The following is a 15,771-nucleotide window of genomic DNA, read 5'->3' on the forward strand; positions in this document are numbered from 1 at the left end:
TTGGTTTGGGTGTAAAAAGCACCTCGCTCCTCGCCTTATGGGACCCCAGGGTCAATCCACCATTCTGTGGCTGCCTCTGGCCCTTAATGTTCATGCCCTTACCTAAATAGATCGACAGAGGTGGGGGAGATGGGGGATCTGCCCTCCTAACCTTTGAAATCATGTGCACGTTCCCTGTCAAATAGCAATATTGGGGGCATAACATGATTTTCAAGTTTTGAGCAGAAGTAATAACCATTTGTAGATTTTTTTTTATTTGATATTATTTTCTGATTACGCCAAACAGTAGACACGTGATGTGCTTACTTCTCGATATGTGATGAAATGGTTTGCTGAAATAAACAGGTTTTTTTTTCATGAAGAAGAGGAAACAAAACAAGATAGAGAAAACTAGTCGAGTGTGTCATTGAACATTTTAGTAATATTATATTCAAAAGTCCAGCTCAGAACATAACTAACGTAATAACACCTGAAACGCAACATCCATTCTAAATCTTTTTCTATTTCTTCCATATAAACACATATAACCAACATTGTACACGATGTAGTCCTAAAACCTGTATATTGAATTTGAAGTGAGATTCAGACTTTGTTAAGAGGCCTCTCCTATGCAGCCTCACCCATCCCCCCCCCCCCCCCATTGTCTTACAGGTCATCTTCAATATTGGCCCTAAGGTTTTGCTGGCTAAAAATGAAAACGATGAAAGCGACTTTCAAGTAACTTATGCCCTCATTTAAAGATTTACCAGAGACATAATTCATATTTTCCTTAATAAATTCTTCTCTTCAATTCAAACTCAATATACAACCTACAAAGTATTTCAAACGGAAGTTCCTGACCGATTGACATACTAGCAAGAAAAGCATCTTTGCAAACATAAAGGACCTATAGATAGGTGTAGGTAAACTATCACCATTTCCCTTTCTCCCTACCTCACCTCTCCACACCCACTACATCCATATTCACGCAGTACCCTTGACATTACTGTTATATATATATCTTAAAGCACTGCCAAAAACCATGTTGGCCTACGCCCATTTTACCCCACCCCCTTCCCCATCTCATTTTGCACACTCCACCCCTCCATACTTACCCGTATTGTACATATGTATTAAATACAGAAGTAGGTTAGCTTAAGCATTCCGGAATCAAATGTTCATTGATATTGTAGCTTTCACTTGAAAATATTTTGGTTTGACGATTCATTAGGTAGTAATGGTCTCCTTTGAAAAAATAAACTGAGTTTTCCTTAATGACGTCAGCGACTGCGTCTATTCCCGAGTAGAGATCTTCCGGTATATTGGTCCACGGGAGGCTGCTTATTCTGATACGACCAAAGAATATCTTTCCGCTATAGGCGTACACCCACCTATCTATCGAAAACAGACAAAAAATATCGAGAACGAAATCAAATAAACATGTCATCCAAAGTACCATCGGAACGGTCTAACGCGGGGGGGGGGGGTCCTTTGATTGTCACATCAATCCCCTCCCTCCATTCTCCACTGACAAAATGCCCCTTCCCACTCCAACACAAGCGGAAAAGACCAGTTATTGTTTGCGGTACTGATACCTGAAACGAATAACTTTCTGATTTCATTAGACTTGTCCTCCAGTCACCATTCCCAAAGTTGTTAAATAATAAAATGTTTATTTTCAAAAATTCCATGCACGAAATAGTAAATTTTTTTGCTATTATTGCTTCATAACTTTGTCTTCGAGTAAGTAGTAATTGAGTCAACCAAACCAGTTGATTATTTTCCTGATTTTCTGAGTTTTTTGAGAGTGCTATATACATAATTTTCATCTCATTTAGAAATCACCGAAATTTTCGTATGAAAGTCGTTAAAAGTATTTCAACCGCCCCCCCCCCTCCGCCCCCTCCCCCCGATCGAGTACGAAGTGTCCCCTGTCGTGAATGAGAGTCATAAATGATACTAATTTATTATAGAACGAATAAGTCTTGGAAAATGAAAAATATATATATCTTCTTTTCCATTATTTAAAATATTATTGATTTGATTCACTACTTACTTTTAAAGACAAAGGTTAGTTGATCCGATTCAGAGTAAACAGCGGCATCAACTTGACAAGGAAGACTTGAAAAGGTTTGTGAACTCGTAGACCGTTTTTGAAAACTTCGATCGTTATATCGATACACGTAACAATTCTACAAAGAGAAAAGATATTGCAAAGAATAGATAAACAATGAATTAAAGTTATCATCAAAAAATAATACATAAAAGTTGGAGGTAAAACAAACCGAAAATCGTAGCATAGTACTTAAAATTATCTGTAACAAAACTTTAGCAATATCTTTGAGAATTTCAAATAAAACAAAAAGAAATGTATACCTTAAATATAAACGTCTTTTGATTGTTTGGATTGTAAAAAGAAGCATCGACTCCAGTCGATAAGAAGTCATAAGTAGAAGTGATTTCTGTGACGTCAGATATGGATGCTTCTAGGCTCCATACATAACTACCTGAAATGACAATGAAGTGAAAGAGGATGTTAATACTGACTTCAAATTTTAGAATGCCAACAGCTGCCAAGAAAAAACAAAACGTTAACAGTTTTTGAGTGGTTTATTTTTGTATGGAGGTTGTGAATCAGATGATAATCCGGTTTTCTTTTTAAATTTATTATGGAGTATGGATTGTATTTGTAAAAAAGTACTCTTAATGAATTAGCTGTAAAATGAACGTGGTAATGATAATAACCATTAACTGGTAATGTGCAGAAAGTTTAGACTTGCGTTTAGTCATACATTACCAATAAAAATACGATATGGTGAAATGCACTTTAAACTGTTTTGCATGGTTTGTTTAAGAATGGAATTATTTTAAAACATAACACGAATTTCCCTCCACGGTTTAGCTACAGTTTCTATGTAATTAAGTTTAACTTACCCCTAAATAAAATGGTTTGTTCAGAATGTACGTCATAGAACACAGCATCGATGGTATCGATGCATGCTCCTGGTGGCGGAGGAGGTTTAACAGTCTCAACCATCGGTGCTGCAGGGGGGCGAAAAATTAAAGTGAAACAAATTAATGAGATAAAAAAACAAAATCGATATACTATACGGGAGCCCCCTCTATGTTATATACATAGATATATATTTGACAGTAGCTCTACATACTTATGGAACGCCAAAAAAGATACCCCAAAAGACGGTGATGGTCTGAGAGATATGTCCATAATATCAAGTTACATGTTGCCAATGTACGATAAAAAGCCGACGACTGAAATAACGCTTTAATTACGTTCGTATAGATGTTGTATTCCTGCTATGTCATCTTCTGATAAAGAGGGGGACCTGTACTCGGCGCCATATCTGTAGAAACGGCCCATAACTGCTCCCGGTTCTGGTGAATGGCCCAGGCCCAACACGTGACCAAGCTCATGGATCATAGTTTGTAGTATACTGTAACCTGTGGAATTCAAAAAAGCAAATATAAACAGAACCATGACGCATATAGAGCAAATACGTTACCTTGTATATAGAAAACAAAATCTTACGTCATTTATGATGAAATATTGCCTCATGATAATAACGGATGAAATGATGAAGTACTAGAGACTTCCACAAAAAAGAATCATGATATAATTTGATAAAATAATGTAGGAGTGACCTTCATGACCATAACAAAGTTCGTATCTACAAACATCTGCCTCACTTGGCACCCATCTCCCCCCCCCCCCATCTCCCTCACCCCTCTCCTCCCAGTTTTGAAGAAGCTGGTTGCGATGTAAAACTAAAATTATACTTCCCATGAAAGAAAAATGTTATAAATAAACTATAAATCTTTTACAAGATTCCAAAAAAACTAATTACCTTAAAGAAAAGAAGAACATCATCGTAGACGCTACAAAATTAACTACCTGTTTTTCTCTCTTTTTTTTTTTACTTACCGGTTGTTTTATCAGGAGTTGTCCAGTTTTCGTCATCATCAATGTGGCATTTACCAACGGTAGGAGGGTAAGCGTGGGCCAATATCCCACCACTGCCATCGAACGGAAACGGGTCTCCATGGGAACCCCCTTGGAAGTGAATCCGTACGTTTGCGGCACTCTCTTGACTGGCTTCACTGAAGGTTAGACTCGACACATCAGCCCAAACCTGCAGAGAAATAAAATAAAAAGGAAAATATTTTCAGGTTATATGTATTCATCTCCATGACAACTACTTATTTATTAAACCTGTGGTCAAGTTGCGATGGTAACACTGTACCAGTATGGATACATTGATTCTCATTAGCTGATAAACCGAAAGGAAGATAGCTTCCATTTTGAACAGCAATTCCTGTTCTTCGTTAATGCAAAACTTGAAAAGATATGTTATAGATATAAAACTACGTCGATCCCTAATAATTCAGAAGGGCGGAGGGGTGTTGGGGAGGGTGGTGAGGTGTGGAGGGGGTTAGAAAGACTTGCCGCAGAATATATAATTTGGAGGCCACTGGTTCGAATCAGCCAATTTTTTTAAAAGTTGCTGTAAATGTTTCACTAAGATATATATACATACAAAAAAATAAGTAACTAAAATAAATAAACAAATTAAAATAAAATAAAATAAAATAAAATACCAATAAATGAATAAAATCCCCAAATGAATAGCCTTACCTGAAATGCATCTTTAATGATCTGATCAACTTCTTCTTGAGTGAACTTTTCGCTGTATCTAGTGACGAAATATGTAAGGTGACGTTGACTCCATTTTCGCCCGATAGTTGTAAATTCGATAACCTCTGTCTCGCTAAGCTGATCCACACCACATTTTGGGAAATTAATAGAATCCAACAATTCTTCATCTATTTCTTCTCCTTCCGTCAAATTCTCAAGGATCATAATCGACTCGGCGGCTTCTTCTGGTGAAGCGGACTGTTCGTACACCGAGCCATTACTTGATGGTGGGTCAACACTACCATACTTTAATAAATTTGTCTGAAAATAAAACAATTATAAAAAAAGAGAATTTTAGTCCAAACAAATGACCCACCCATGCATATGCTTAGTTAATATATTTAACGGAATAAATCATGTATTGATAAAAGTGCTTATTTATAATTAATCTACTACGTATAGTCTTCACTTTCTTTTCACGCATTTACATCTAACGAAGTCACGTGGTTTACAGACACAACTTCCGCCAACAGCCATGTAGCTGTCTAAACAAACAAACAAACGAATGAATGAATACACAGAGGACTGATTTTACATCGTCCTTAAACTGTTCACTGTGTGTTTTTTCCTGCTTGTTAGTTTCTGAACAGACAAAACGTAAGGCCCACTAACTTTTATACCCTCTCTTACACAGACTCTTTAGTGGATAAGCAGTTTGATGACAGTTTGTTTTATTTTATATTTTATTTTGGTTTATATTGACAGACAAACTACATATAACTTCACGAAGATCAATTAAATTTTGTTTATAAAAAGATAGTAAAAAAGTAAAACAAAGGCTTGGAACGTTTGATTAACTGTACTAGTTTTCGAATGCCACTAAAACTCTGAAATATACATTATATTAGGTAATAGATAACTTTGATAGATTTTTTTTTATTAAAGTAATATCAAATTGTTCGGTTCCTGCTATTTATAAGTAAAATAATGAACAATTCGGCAAAAGTTACCCCGACTGTTCTGAAAAGAACATGCTTTTGAAGAGGTTAAATATAGTTTTAAGTAATACTTACTCTCGACAACTATGTTCTAAACGATTCTCCGACGACCCAGTCGCCCCTTTGACTATTTAAATTGACCAACTCATCTCTCCAGTAAATAGCCTAGACGTGTGAGCTGCATATGGTCAAAATGTAACGGCTTCGCAACTATAGCGCTAGTGCGAGGTAGATCTACCGAATAAATATGATGCAGACTAGACACGCAATTACTCCTAATAAGTAAGGCAATACAAATATGAATGCAATATCCACCCTGCCCTATAACCATTCTCTTAATGAGATAACCACAGGGTGAACATGCCCTGAGTAACTGCAATGTCTAAGGTAAAATATATGTATAACTGTTGTCAGTATCTTAACTGTCTGCAGACCATGTGTGTCCCTTTTATACCAGCCTAGGTACTTTCAATGGTAACCTAATTAGCATGTGTATAGAAACTTTATAAAGTGCTACTGATGGAGAATTCCATCAATACAATCTGGATTACTCTAGCCAGAGGCTTATTAGAGGGGGTAAGTAAACAAAGTTGACCAGTATAATATGGTCACTACAAAAGCCCCCCCCCCTTTCATCCCGGCATGCACCGCGGCTACTCTCTCTCTCTCCACCTATCACACACAATTAAGTGAAATGCGTTCCTTCACTTTCAATCAATTTCTTTAGTTAGCTTGATACTCTCAATCGTGAAATTCAAGTGAAATGGAAGTAATATATTAATTCGACCAGTTAAATTTCTCTTCATATTATGATGATTCTCTCTTTTATCTTCCATATGATCGATTGTTGGCCTAATATGAAAGGAGTGTTTGGGCAACAAATCCATTTTCAAGATCTTATCGAATTTCGTTTCCTACTTAATTGATACGTAATCTTCATTTTGATGAACAAAGTTGGAAAGAATGCCTAGAGTTTTATTAATTTTACTCAGTTTTGAAGAATATTCTGAAGGTTTGGTGAAAATTACCGATCAAACTGTAAAAAGCAAAGTTACGATAGCAAAGAAATATATAAATAAAAAAAATAAGGCAGAACAAGAAAACCAATCCTAACCGATAGATACTCTACATTCACAATTAATAAAAGAACGAATTGGTTTGCGCATGCGGAAAAGCAGTGACATTGAGACTAAGAGAAAGAAAGAAGGGAAGTGGTGGGGGTGGGTGAGGTGGGAGGGGAGGGGAGGGGAGGGTTACAACTGAAATGCACTCACCAATACTGGTGTTAGAATAAACGTCTCTTCTGTATCTGTTGGAGCTGTTGGTAGACTTGAACAAGTCTGCAGTAGTAATCCCCAAAGACAGAGTAAAGTAATAATATTCATCTTCGTTGATGTTATCTGCAAGCTATGGAAGGCCATCGAGGGATGTGTCTCACTCTTAGGTTTCGAAATGAGAACTTGATGTTCCTTATCCGAACCGTCTTATTTATAGCAAACTGGCCCCTTTTAAGGTTAATCAATTGTATAATTAAGCGTAATTAAGCCTTATGTGCCAATCATGCCTAATGGGCCTATTGGCATGACCTTCAATGGTTTACCAACCCGTTCAAGTTCGGCAGCCATAGCAACCGCATGTTATTTGTAAACATGATTTATCTATACCAGAGTTGTCTGCGAAACGGATATCGATCAATCGAATGAAGACACGGTGCTGTTGAAATTTCGAAACAAAAGTAAAAATATAAACATGTCTATTCTTTCTTTATTTCTATATTCTTTCTATAAATATTATGTATTCTTTCCAAATTCAATGACATGTGGAGTTCCCCAAGGGTCTGTTCTTGGTCCTCAAATTGTTCTCATTTATATTAATGATATTCAGGCAACTTCAACAATTCTTTCTTTCATATTATTTGCGATGACACTAATATTTTGTTCAGTCACAAAAATTTACAACATGGCTCAGCAATTTTCAACCAGGAACTAAAAAAAGTATCTGTTTGATTTCGGGCTAATCAATTATCTTTAAACATTGATAAAACAAACTTTATGATTTTTCGTCCTTACCAAAAAGCAGTCTGTGATATAAATATAAAGATTGATAATCAGCTGATTTGTAATGTTAGCACTACTATATTCCTTGGTGTGATAATTAATAATCATATGAATTGGAAGCCACATATTCATAAAGTACAACTTTATGTTGCTAGAATTGTAGGTGTCATGTATAAAATTAAATCATTTATTCCAAATAATACATTTATCATTACCAGTTGGGTATTTTTATGTTCAAGTGGCGGGAAAAGTTGCTTCAAACAAAGTTTTCATCTTTTTTTTCACTCCTACTAATACAATTCATGACCATAATACCAGATAACAGTCAAATAAGCCATATTATGCCTTATGTGCCAGTCAAGCTCAATGTGCCTATTGGCATGACCTTCAATGGTTTACCAATCCGTTGAAGTTCGGTAGCCATAGCAACCGCCGGTTACTTGTAAACAGCATTTACCTATACCAGAGTTGTCTGCGAAACGGATATCGATCTATCGAAGGAAGACACGGTGCTGTTGAAATTTCGAAACAAAAGTAAAAATATAAACATGTCTATTCTTTCTTTATTTCTATATTCTTTCTATAAATATATGTATTCTTTCCAAATTCAATGACATGTGGAGTTTCCCAAGGGTCTGTTCTTGGTCCTCTACTTTTTTTCTCATTTATATTAATGATATTCAGGCATTCTTTCTGTCATATTATTTGCCGATGACACTAATATTGTTTTCAGTCACAAAAATTTACAACATGGCTCAGCGATTGTCAACCAGGAACTAAAAAAAAGTATCTGTTTGGTTTCGGGCTAATAAATTATCTTTAAACATTTAAAAATTTATTTCGTGAACATACCTATTCTGCTTGATACAAGGTCCTAGATTTTGGAATACCCTAGATACCCAGGTCAACAGTTCAAAATCACTTTTACATTTTAAAAAACAACTAAAACGGTCTCTATTAAATAAGCACGTGTAAAGTTTCTAGGTTCTTTTCCTATGTTTAGGTGTATTTTGGTGGGGGGGGGGGGGGGTTGTGGTGGGGGGGGGGGGTTGTATTGTATATTCAAATGTTATATGTTCACTTTGTTTATGTTATGGTGAAGTGGAAATAAATAGTTTTCAATTTCAATTTCAAATGTTAGAGGATTCGAAAGCTCTCGGTGGAACCATATGGACCGGGAGGAGGGGGGAAGGAACAGAGGCGATGGAGGCAGTGCACAGAGGGACGTTCTGTAAAAAAAAATATAAAAAACCCTGAAAGTGCGCCTTTTCAAACCTTAAAAGCACTCAACTTTTTCTCTCTTATTCTTAACTCTTTCTCGTACATGGAAGCAGGGTACTTTGTGGTAAACTGCAAGTGGTCACTAGCTGAAAACAAGCGAGGCGGATTCCGAAGGGGTGCGTGTCACGAACCCTTCAGTTCTGAGTAAAAAAACCCGACTTGAAAAAAAGTACTCTTTCTTCATAACTTGAAGTGTCGCTTTTGGCACTCGTCTTTCTGCCCACTTTCTGTGTGGAGGGCCTTGGGAGACATCAACGATCTAGGGGTATCGGACTTCCTGGAGGTAAATCCTGAATCCCACCCCCCCCCCCCACTGAATAAGGTAGGGGCACGAACTTTTATGGAAGGTTCAAAGGCGAATGAAGGATTTTGTAAATGGGACGGTTGTTGCCCGGGCTCGTTGAGGCAAACTCCCATATACAGGGTCTGGGCTTCCTACGTCCCGGGAACAAAAGTTGAAAACTTCCCCCACTCGAACTCTTTGCCCCCCCCCCCCCCCCCGCCCCGATGAAAAATTCTGGTTACGCCACTTGTCTTTTGACATTTTACAACAACCTTTGTGCGTAAAATGTGAATGTTAATGTAGAGTAGTTAGTAGTTTTTATCTGTTTAAAATTAAACTGAGCAGTAATTTCCCCTTAATATCCCTCTCACCGACTTCACGCCACCCACCCATGATAAACAGCTACACAAATACACTAATTAATACATCATTGTTCACTTTCAGACGCCCTTGCAATTGAATGTATGATAATCTTAATCAAAGGTAATCTTGTCAAAGGTACTAAACAAGATTTCGAAGTGTCAAAACGTGCATGATTAACCCACAATGCGTGAACAAAGGTCAACCGACTCATTCCGTGAAATTGTGTAGTTAGATTGGTTTATCTAACCTTCTATTCCTCAGTCCTGTCAATTAGACCACAATCAGCTGAAGAAGTGATTTCTTTAATCACGTCTTCAACAAAACTTACTTAGAAAAAGAAGAGCCTAAATTTTGAGAAAACTGAACACGTAATAGAACGGGATTCGAAAGGAAGTCACGTTTTGGAATTAACAAGGATGCGTACATCTGAAAACAAAGAAAAAAGGTCACCCTAAATCAAATCTGAGAATGTGAGGCTTGACCTGCACCGAGGTGACACACTTTTCATCCCTAATCCTCTTACGTCGGTTAGGCCTAGAGTTACCAGCAGGGGATTCGGGGAGGGCCAAGCCTCTCCTGATAATTAAACACAAACGATAAGCTATAGACACCATTACGGTACACAGAATGAATTTAACATGCTTCGCGATCGTTTTCTTAAGTGTGCACCGAGGGTTTCTCATGCATCTCCATGTTGCTATTTATTTCGTTGTATACGCCCCCCGCCCCCCCCCCCCCGCCCTCCCCGACGCTTCAACAAGTCCTGGATTCACCCCGGTAACCATCTGAACATGATGAACTGGCGATGATGTATATAGGATATCATTCTCATGGCCAAACTAAACTTTTCAATCTTTACTTGCAAATTTACCAATATTGTCTTCGGCGGGGGGGGGGGGGTGGCATGGGTGGGGGCGTGTTATGCTTGTATGTGGTGGTGGAGAAGAAGAAACAGTTCCTCTTTCTCTCTGTTGATCATTTTCCAATAACAAAGATGGCGATGTGTCCATTAATTCGAAATAAAAATACCTGTTCCATTTGAAAATAAGATGTAAGATGAAATGTCACTACTTATGGGTAGGACGGAGGGGAGGACTGGGTCATCGATCGTCACCGACTCAATGATCTGACCGGTGGCAATGGGCCTTTAATTAATATACGCATTTGGTGAAGCCAGCATCTATCTTGACCGAGAAAAACTTAATTAATGCCATTGGCACAACCTACCTTCTCACTAATCAATTACATTCGGCAGAAGCAGAAGGTTCAAAAGAAACAAATGAAGCTTTTGTTTTTCTAACTTCTTTGCAGAAACACTTCATATCACCCTATTCACTTATCCAATGCTGAATGACAAGAAAAGTTGAAACATCATCAGTATCCCCCCCCCCTCACATCCCTCCCTCCAAAATATGGTAGAATTTCAAATATTGGTCAAAAACCTCAGCAAAGCAGTTTGCTATCACCATCAAAGCTTTCACTTCACATAGACAATGTCAATGTCTCTACAAACAAAAACAGTAGGGCTGGAGCCTCTAGGAATTTTAAGAACGGTAACTCTTTGAAATATTCGAGTGGTTCTCAGCATATTCAAATTTGGGCCATTCGGACCAAAAATGTGGTCATTTGAAGATCAGCTCGTAGTGAGAGGCGGAACAAAAAAACTGATATTTGCATGACAATGAAGAATTAGAGAAGGGTAAATTATATTAATACAGTATTGTACCCAAAAGAAAATAATCTTTTGCAGAAAACGGCACCTCGGGTTTTGAAATGTTGACCCTGCCCTATTTTGTGCCCACATCCAAAAGAAATGAAGAAAGACAAAAATAGTAAAGGGAGTGAATGTTTGGTAAGTTATTACACATTGTTTTTTTCCCTTTGTACAAATAATCATTATGTGACTCATGCTGTAATACAATCTTAAACATTGCACAAATGTCTCCTACACAATGCAACTTAATGAATATATATTTTTTAAATATAATGATTACATATATTCTTGTCACAATAAATCCTTGAATCAAATCTTGAATAAAGGTTAAAGGAAATCCCTCCTCCACCTCCTCCTCCTCCTCCTCCTCCTCCTCCTCCTTCCCCACCCCCAGGGAAAAAAATGACAAAGCCTGCAAACATGACAATTCAATGGATTCATCAATCAAAGTCTGATTATTACTATTAAACTCAGCATCTTACATGAATCTCTCGAATGTCCTGGGTGTGATACAGCTGGATAAAAGGTAAATCCATAGAGAAGGGAGAAGAGGAATGAGGGGGGGATAGGGGGTTGAAAAAGAGTCAGAATCACCTACCCCCGACTGATTTTATAAAAAAACAAAATTACTCATCTAAAATTATGGCAAACTCTATTAATCATATTGTGCGAGATGTTAGATTGTCTGAAAAGTAGGAAACTTACAAGAGAAAAAAAAACAAACTTAGAAAATGTACGTTCACTTTGCAAAATTGTGCCCTCTTCCCCTGTTGCCGCCCTCCTCCTCCATTTCCCCCCTCCCCCTCCTACAGATATAAAAAAAACAGAGTTAAAGTAAATGTTCTGTCAACTATGCAAGTCACCAACTGGTGTCAATTCTATCATTATATACAACATAAGAAACATACTAGGCTCAATCAAACTTTTGAAAGAAACTTAAATACCAATGAACAAAATTCACCAAATATGGACGGAAAGAGGTTCTCATGTAGACAATCTTGCTCCAATATTTATAATGACAAGAAACCAATGTTCCACTTGTTTACAACCTTAACATTGCACAAATGTCTTCTACACAATGCACTTAATGAATATATTTTTTTTAATATAATGATTACATATATTCTTGTCACAATCTATCCTTTAATCAAATCTATTACTTGAATAAAGGTTAAAATGATATTCCTCCACCTCCTCCTCCTTCCCCACCCCAAGGGGAATAAAGGACAAAACCTGCAAACATGACAATTCAATGGATTCAACAATCAAAGTATGATGACAACAAAAGGGTTTATGGCAGTCAAACAAACCAATAATTTTGTCTATTTGTCTATTTATTGAGCTAAACTGGAAAATGTTCAGGATAGTCTTTAAATATAGGACACCCCCTTGAACAAGAAAAAAATCTCATGATTTAAAAAAAAAAAATATTGACACAAGTAACCTTCTAATATTATCAGATATTAACATACATGGCAAATATATGATTTAAGAAATAAAATAAATAAAAAAAATTTAAAAAAAGCTGCTGTTGTTGCAGAAGCCACAGAAATTCACATTTTCAAGGAGCTAAGTTTTCGAAATTTTCGAGGAGCCACGTAAATACCAAAGTACTTATAAATTCTTTTTTAAGGTTAAAAGTACTACTTATGTTTTGAATAATTCGCAAGTATAACATATTCGGTATAAACCATATGGCTATTAAGTTATCGCACATTCACATTTGTAGAGCCCGCACATAGTACTTGTTCTGTACGCCTAATGGTCGAGAGATTTAAAGAAAAAACTCCTCATAATTTGTAAGAAGTTTTTATTGCTACGGTGGTCCTGAAAGTACTAAAGTCTTGTAGTCGTAGACTTACTTTGTCATAGAGTAAACAAGAAATCACTTATGTCGTGTGGTCGACTTTCAGGAATTCATAAAACCATCTTGACGATTATTTCCAAATTGTCGAGTTTGCCGCATTTCTCGAAACTTGGCGACGCATCAAATATACCGTATGTGTAGAGTTCCCGAGTTGCGCTAATGTGACATCTTGATAAAAATCGAAAAAAATCTAACAAGTTGCACGTAACTTGAAATCACACCAAAAAAAAATAGCTGTTGTGATGTTGCTGTGCTCTACCGACACGGTAAATCTACGACTTGTTTGTCCCTTCAGAAACGACACATACTTTCTCCGTAATATCTTTCACATTAAGTGAAATATCTACCTTATGATCCTCGTTTAACTAAATTTTCCAATTTTGTGGTTCCTCTGGACCCTGGTTACAACTTTGGCTTTCAGTTATCTCCTGGGAGCTGTTTAATATTCTGGCTTTCTTTCTGCTCACAGTTCTGTCTATTCTATCCGGTTCACTTGTTCAAATATCCCAAAGACAGGTCTGCCCCTTTAGTCTATTAAAATTGTTTGCTCTGTTCTCCTTTGCAGTTTGCCTCTGATGAAAGATCCTACTTTCTAAATATCATGCCCCTTGTAATCTTCATACATATAGATACAGTATGCATGGATTTCTGCAGTAAATAAGAAAGTTTTTTACAGGTTTTTCTCTCTTTTATAACACGTTAACAAGTTTTCAGCTGCTTATAACTTGCTTTTCTGTTCTTGTCGATACTTGCTCTGTGTTTCTAACTTGATAATCATAGCTTTACCATCTCTTGCTCTTCCAGGTGAATTGAGTTTTTAACTGCAAAGATATCACTACCGATTCTAGAGATTTGGACAGTTTCAAATCTTTCAGGAAATAGAGACATAAGACGATTGTCTCTTCAGTTTGAAGTGTTGCCATGGAAATTTATTTCCATTATCCTTGCAGTTTGAGAACTGCAACTTGGTATTTATTTTAAGGTGTTGCTATGGGAGACATATCTCTTTAGTGACAGACAATACTACTGGAGTGTATTCCCTTTAGTCTCAACAGCTTGAAATGTTGCTAAGGGGCACCATTTGGCCGATGTCTCTGCAATGTAAGACATCACCATGTCAGACTAATGTCAACAGTCCATTAAAGCCGTTTAAGGCATCGCCATTGGAAACATACGTCTAGAGTCTCAGCAGTTTAAGACATTGAGACATGTGACAAATACGTCCATCTTCTAAGCGCTTTAAGATGCTGCTATTCAAGTCTAATGTCTACAGTCTCAGCAGTTTAAGACATTGTGACATGTGAAACAAACGTCCATCTTCTTAGCAGTATACCATGCCGCTGTTAAAGTTTAATGTCTACAGTTTCAGCAGTTTAAGACATTACCAAGAGAGACTCAGGTCTATATTCTATGCTTTGCAAGACGCTGCTATGTGAGACTTACGCCTATCGTCTAAGTAGTTCCAGATGTAGATATGAGATACAAATTTATCTACTGTCTGAGCTGTTTAAGACATCACTACGGGAGACCAATGTCCACAGTTTCAGATGTTACTATGAGAAAAACGCTACCAGCTATACAAGTCTGTTGCATTTCTTCTCACAGCCATTCTGCAAATTCCAGATCACCAAGCAAAAGAGATATTTTTTCCCCTCCTTTAGTAGCTTATTTTGTTCTCTAACGGTGCTTGGTGTTGGTTGATCTGATATTGCAACTATCTATCTCCTATTTATTCTGGTATGTGGCCCACCACAGAACCTATTTGCATCCATTCCTCAGGTTTGTTGTGTTCTTCAGCTTCTTTTAACTTCTTCACCACTTCCTCCAGTTGCATAGCTGTTCTAAGATCGCCGTCCACTTTCAGTTTCCCGCTCATATACGCCGCGTAGGGCTTCAGCTGTCCGTGGAGCATGGACTGCAGGTCGTGTAGGGTCGCCGTCAGGACGACATCGGGTTCACAATATGGCGGGCGTCCCCGTCCGACTTCGCCCAGCCCTGAAGAATGGATTAGAAGCATGTGTTGTGAATCGGTTTCTAATACAAAAAAATCATACTTGTAGTTGCTAACAGTGACCTTAAATAATTTACGTATCATGTATCATGTTAAAATATATGTCCAAGAGCATTTCTTGTGCCTGTAGCAAATGAAAACTTTATGTGTGGAAAAGTTTTGAGTCTAGGATGAGTCTCACAAGGGAATTAAATGGGTGGATAAAATAAAACTTATTCAAGTACAACTCAAAGTCTAGTCAGAAATGAATGCCGGTCTGCCTAATATCTGAGACATACTCATCTCCTTACTGTGCTTCTTCACACCATAAAACATAATACTACAATGGCCATCAAAAGTAGTAAGCTCTTACTCTTACAAATAAGCTGGGTGTGACCACAAAACGACCTCAGGCACTCACATAAAATACTAGGGTTCAAGCACACAAGTCACATACCAAATAAAGAGCAACATACACATATACTTTTATACATAAAAAATACATACATACATACGTACGTACGCACACACGCACGCAGACCCATACACATACATATATATATGTATACATACGTACGCAAGCACGCA

The 15,771-nt window shown here is 37.3% G+C and overlaps 2 protein-coding genes across 7 annotated transcripts in view; both read right to left on the bottom strand.

The window, feature by feature from the left end:
* Positions 1–403: 403 nt before the first annotated feature.
* LOC139968732 (collagenase 3-like) lies at positions 404–7,103 on the bottom strand. Of its 2 annotated transcripts, none has more exons than XM_071973056.1 (8): positions 6,903–7,103; positions 4,631–4,951; positions 3,920–4,127; positions 3,271–3,438; positions 2,914–3,021; positions 2,356–2,486; positions 2,036–2,171; positions 404–1,374 (listed from the first exon to the last, which is right to left on the bottom strand). In XM_071973056.1, exons 1-8 carry the CDS (start codon positions 7,047–7,049, stop codon positions 1,130–1,132), a joined length of 1,464 nt encoding a protein of 487 aa, XP_071829157.1. In that variant the 5' UTR covers positions 7,050–7,103; the 3' UTR covers positions 404–1,129. The 2 variants fall into 2 exon arrangements, with proteins under 2 accessions (XP_071829157.1, XP_071829158.1); XM_071973057.1 differs by lacking the exon at positions 6,903–7,103 and adding an exon at positions 5,704–5,861.
* Positions 7,104–11,941: 4,838 nt separating this feature from the next.
* LOC139968726 (stomatin-like protein 1) overlaps positions 11,942–15,771 on the bottom strand; it is a 57,699-nt gene continuing 53,869 nt past the window's right edge. For all 5 annotated transcript variants that reach the window (XM_071973042.1, XM_071973044.1, XM_071973043.1 and 2 more), the window contains exon 9: positions 11,942–15,188. In XM_071973042.1, the coding sequence (XP_071829143.1) occupies positions 14,923–15,188 (266 nt within the window). In that variant the 3' untranslated portion in view covers positions 11,942–14,922. The remainder of the gene's footprint in view (positions 15,189–15,771) is intronic.

Source organism: Apostichopus japonicus, chromosome 6 (genome assembly GCF_037975245.1).
Source record: "Apostichopus japonicus isolate 1M-3 chromosome 6, ASM3797524v1, whole genome shotgun sequence".
NCBI classification, from domain to species: domain Eukaryota; kingdom Metazoa; phylum Echinodermata; class Holothuroidea; order Aspidochirotida; family Stichopodidae; genus Apostichopus; species Apostichopus japonicus.

Excerpts from the sequence above, each read along its gene's own strand:
- LOC139968732 (XM_071973056.1), bottom strand. The coding sequence starts at position 7,049 with ATGGCCTTCCATAGCTTGCAGATAACATCAACGAAGATGAATATTATT. Across the intron at positions 2,172-2,355 it reads AAAAGACGTTTATATTTAAG|AATTGTTACGTGTATCGATA; the intron begins GTATACATTTCT and ends TTCTCTTTGTAG. Across the intron at positions 1,375-2,035 it reads ACTAACCTTTGTCTTTAAAA|ATAGGTGGGTGTACGCCTAT; the intron begins GTAAGTAGTGAA and ends TGTTTTCGATAG.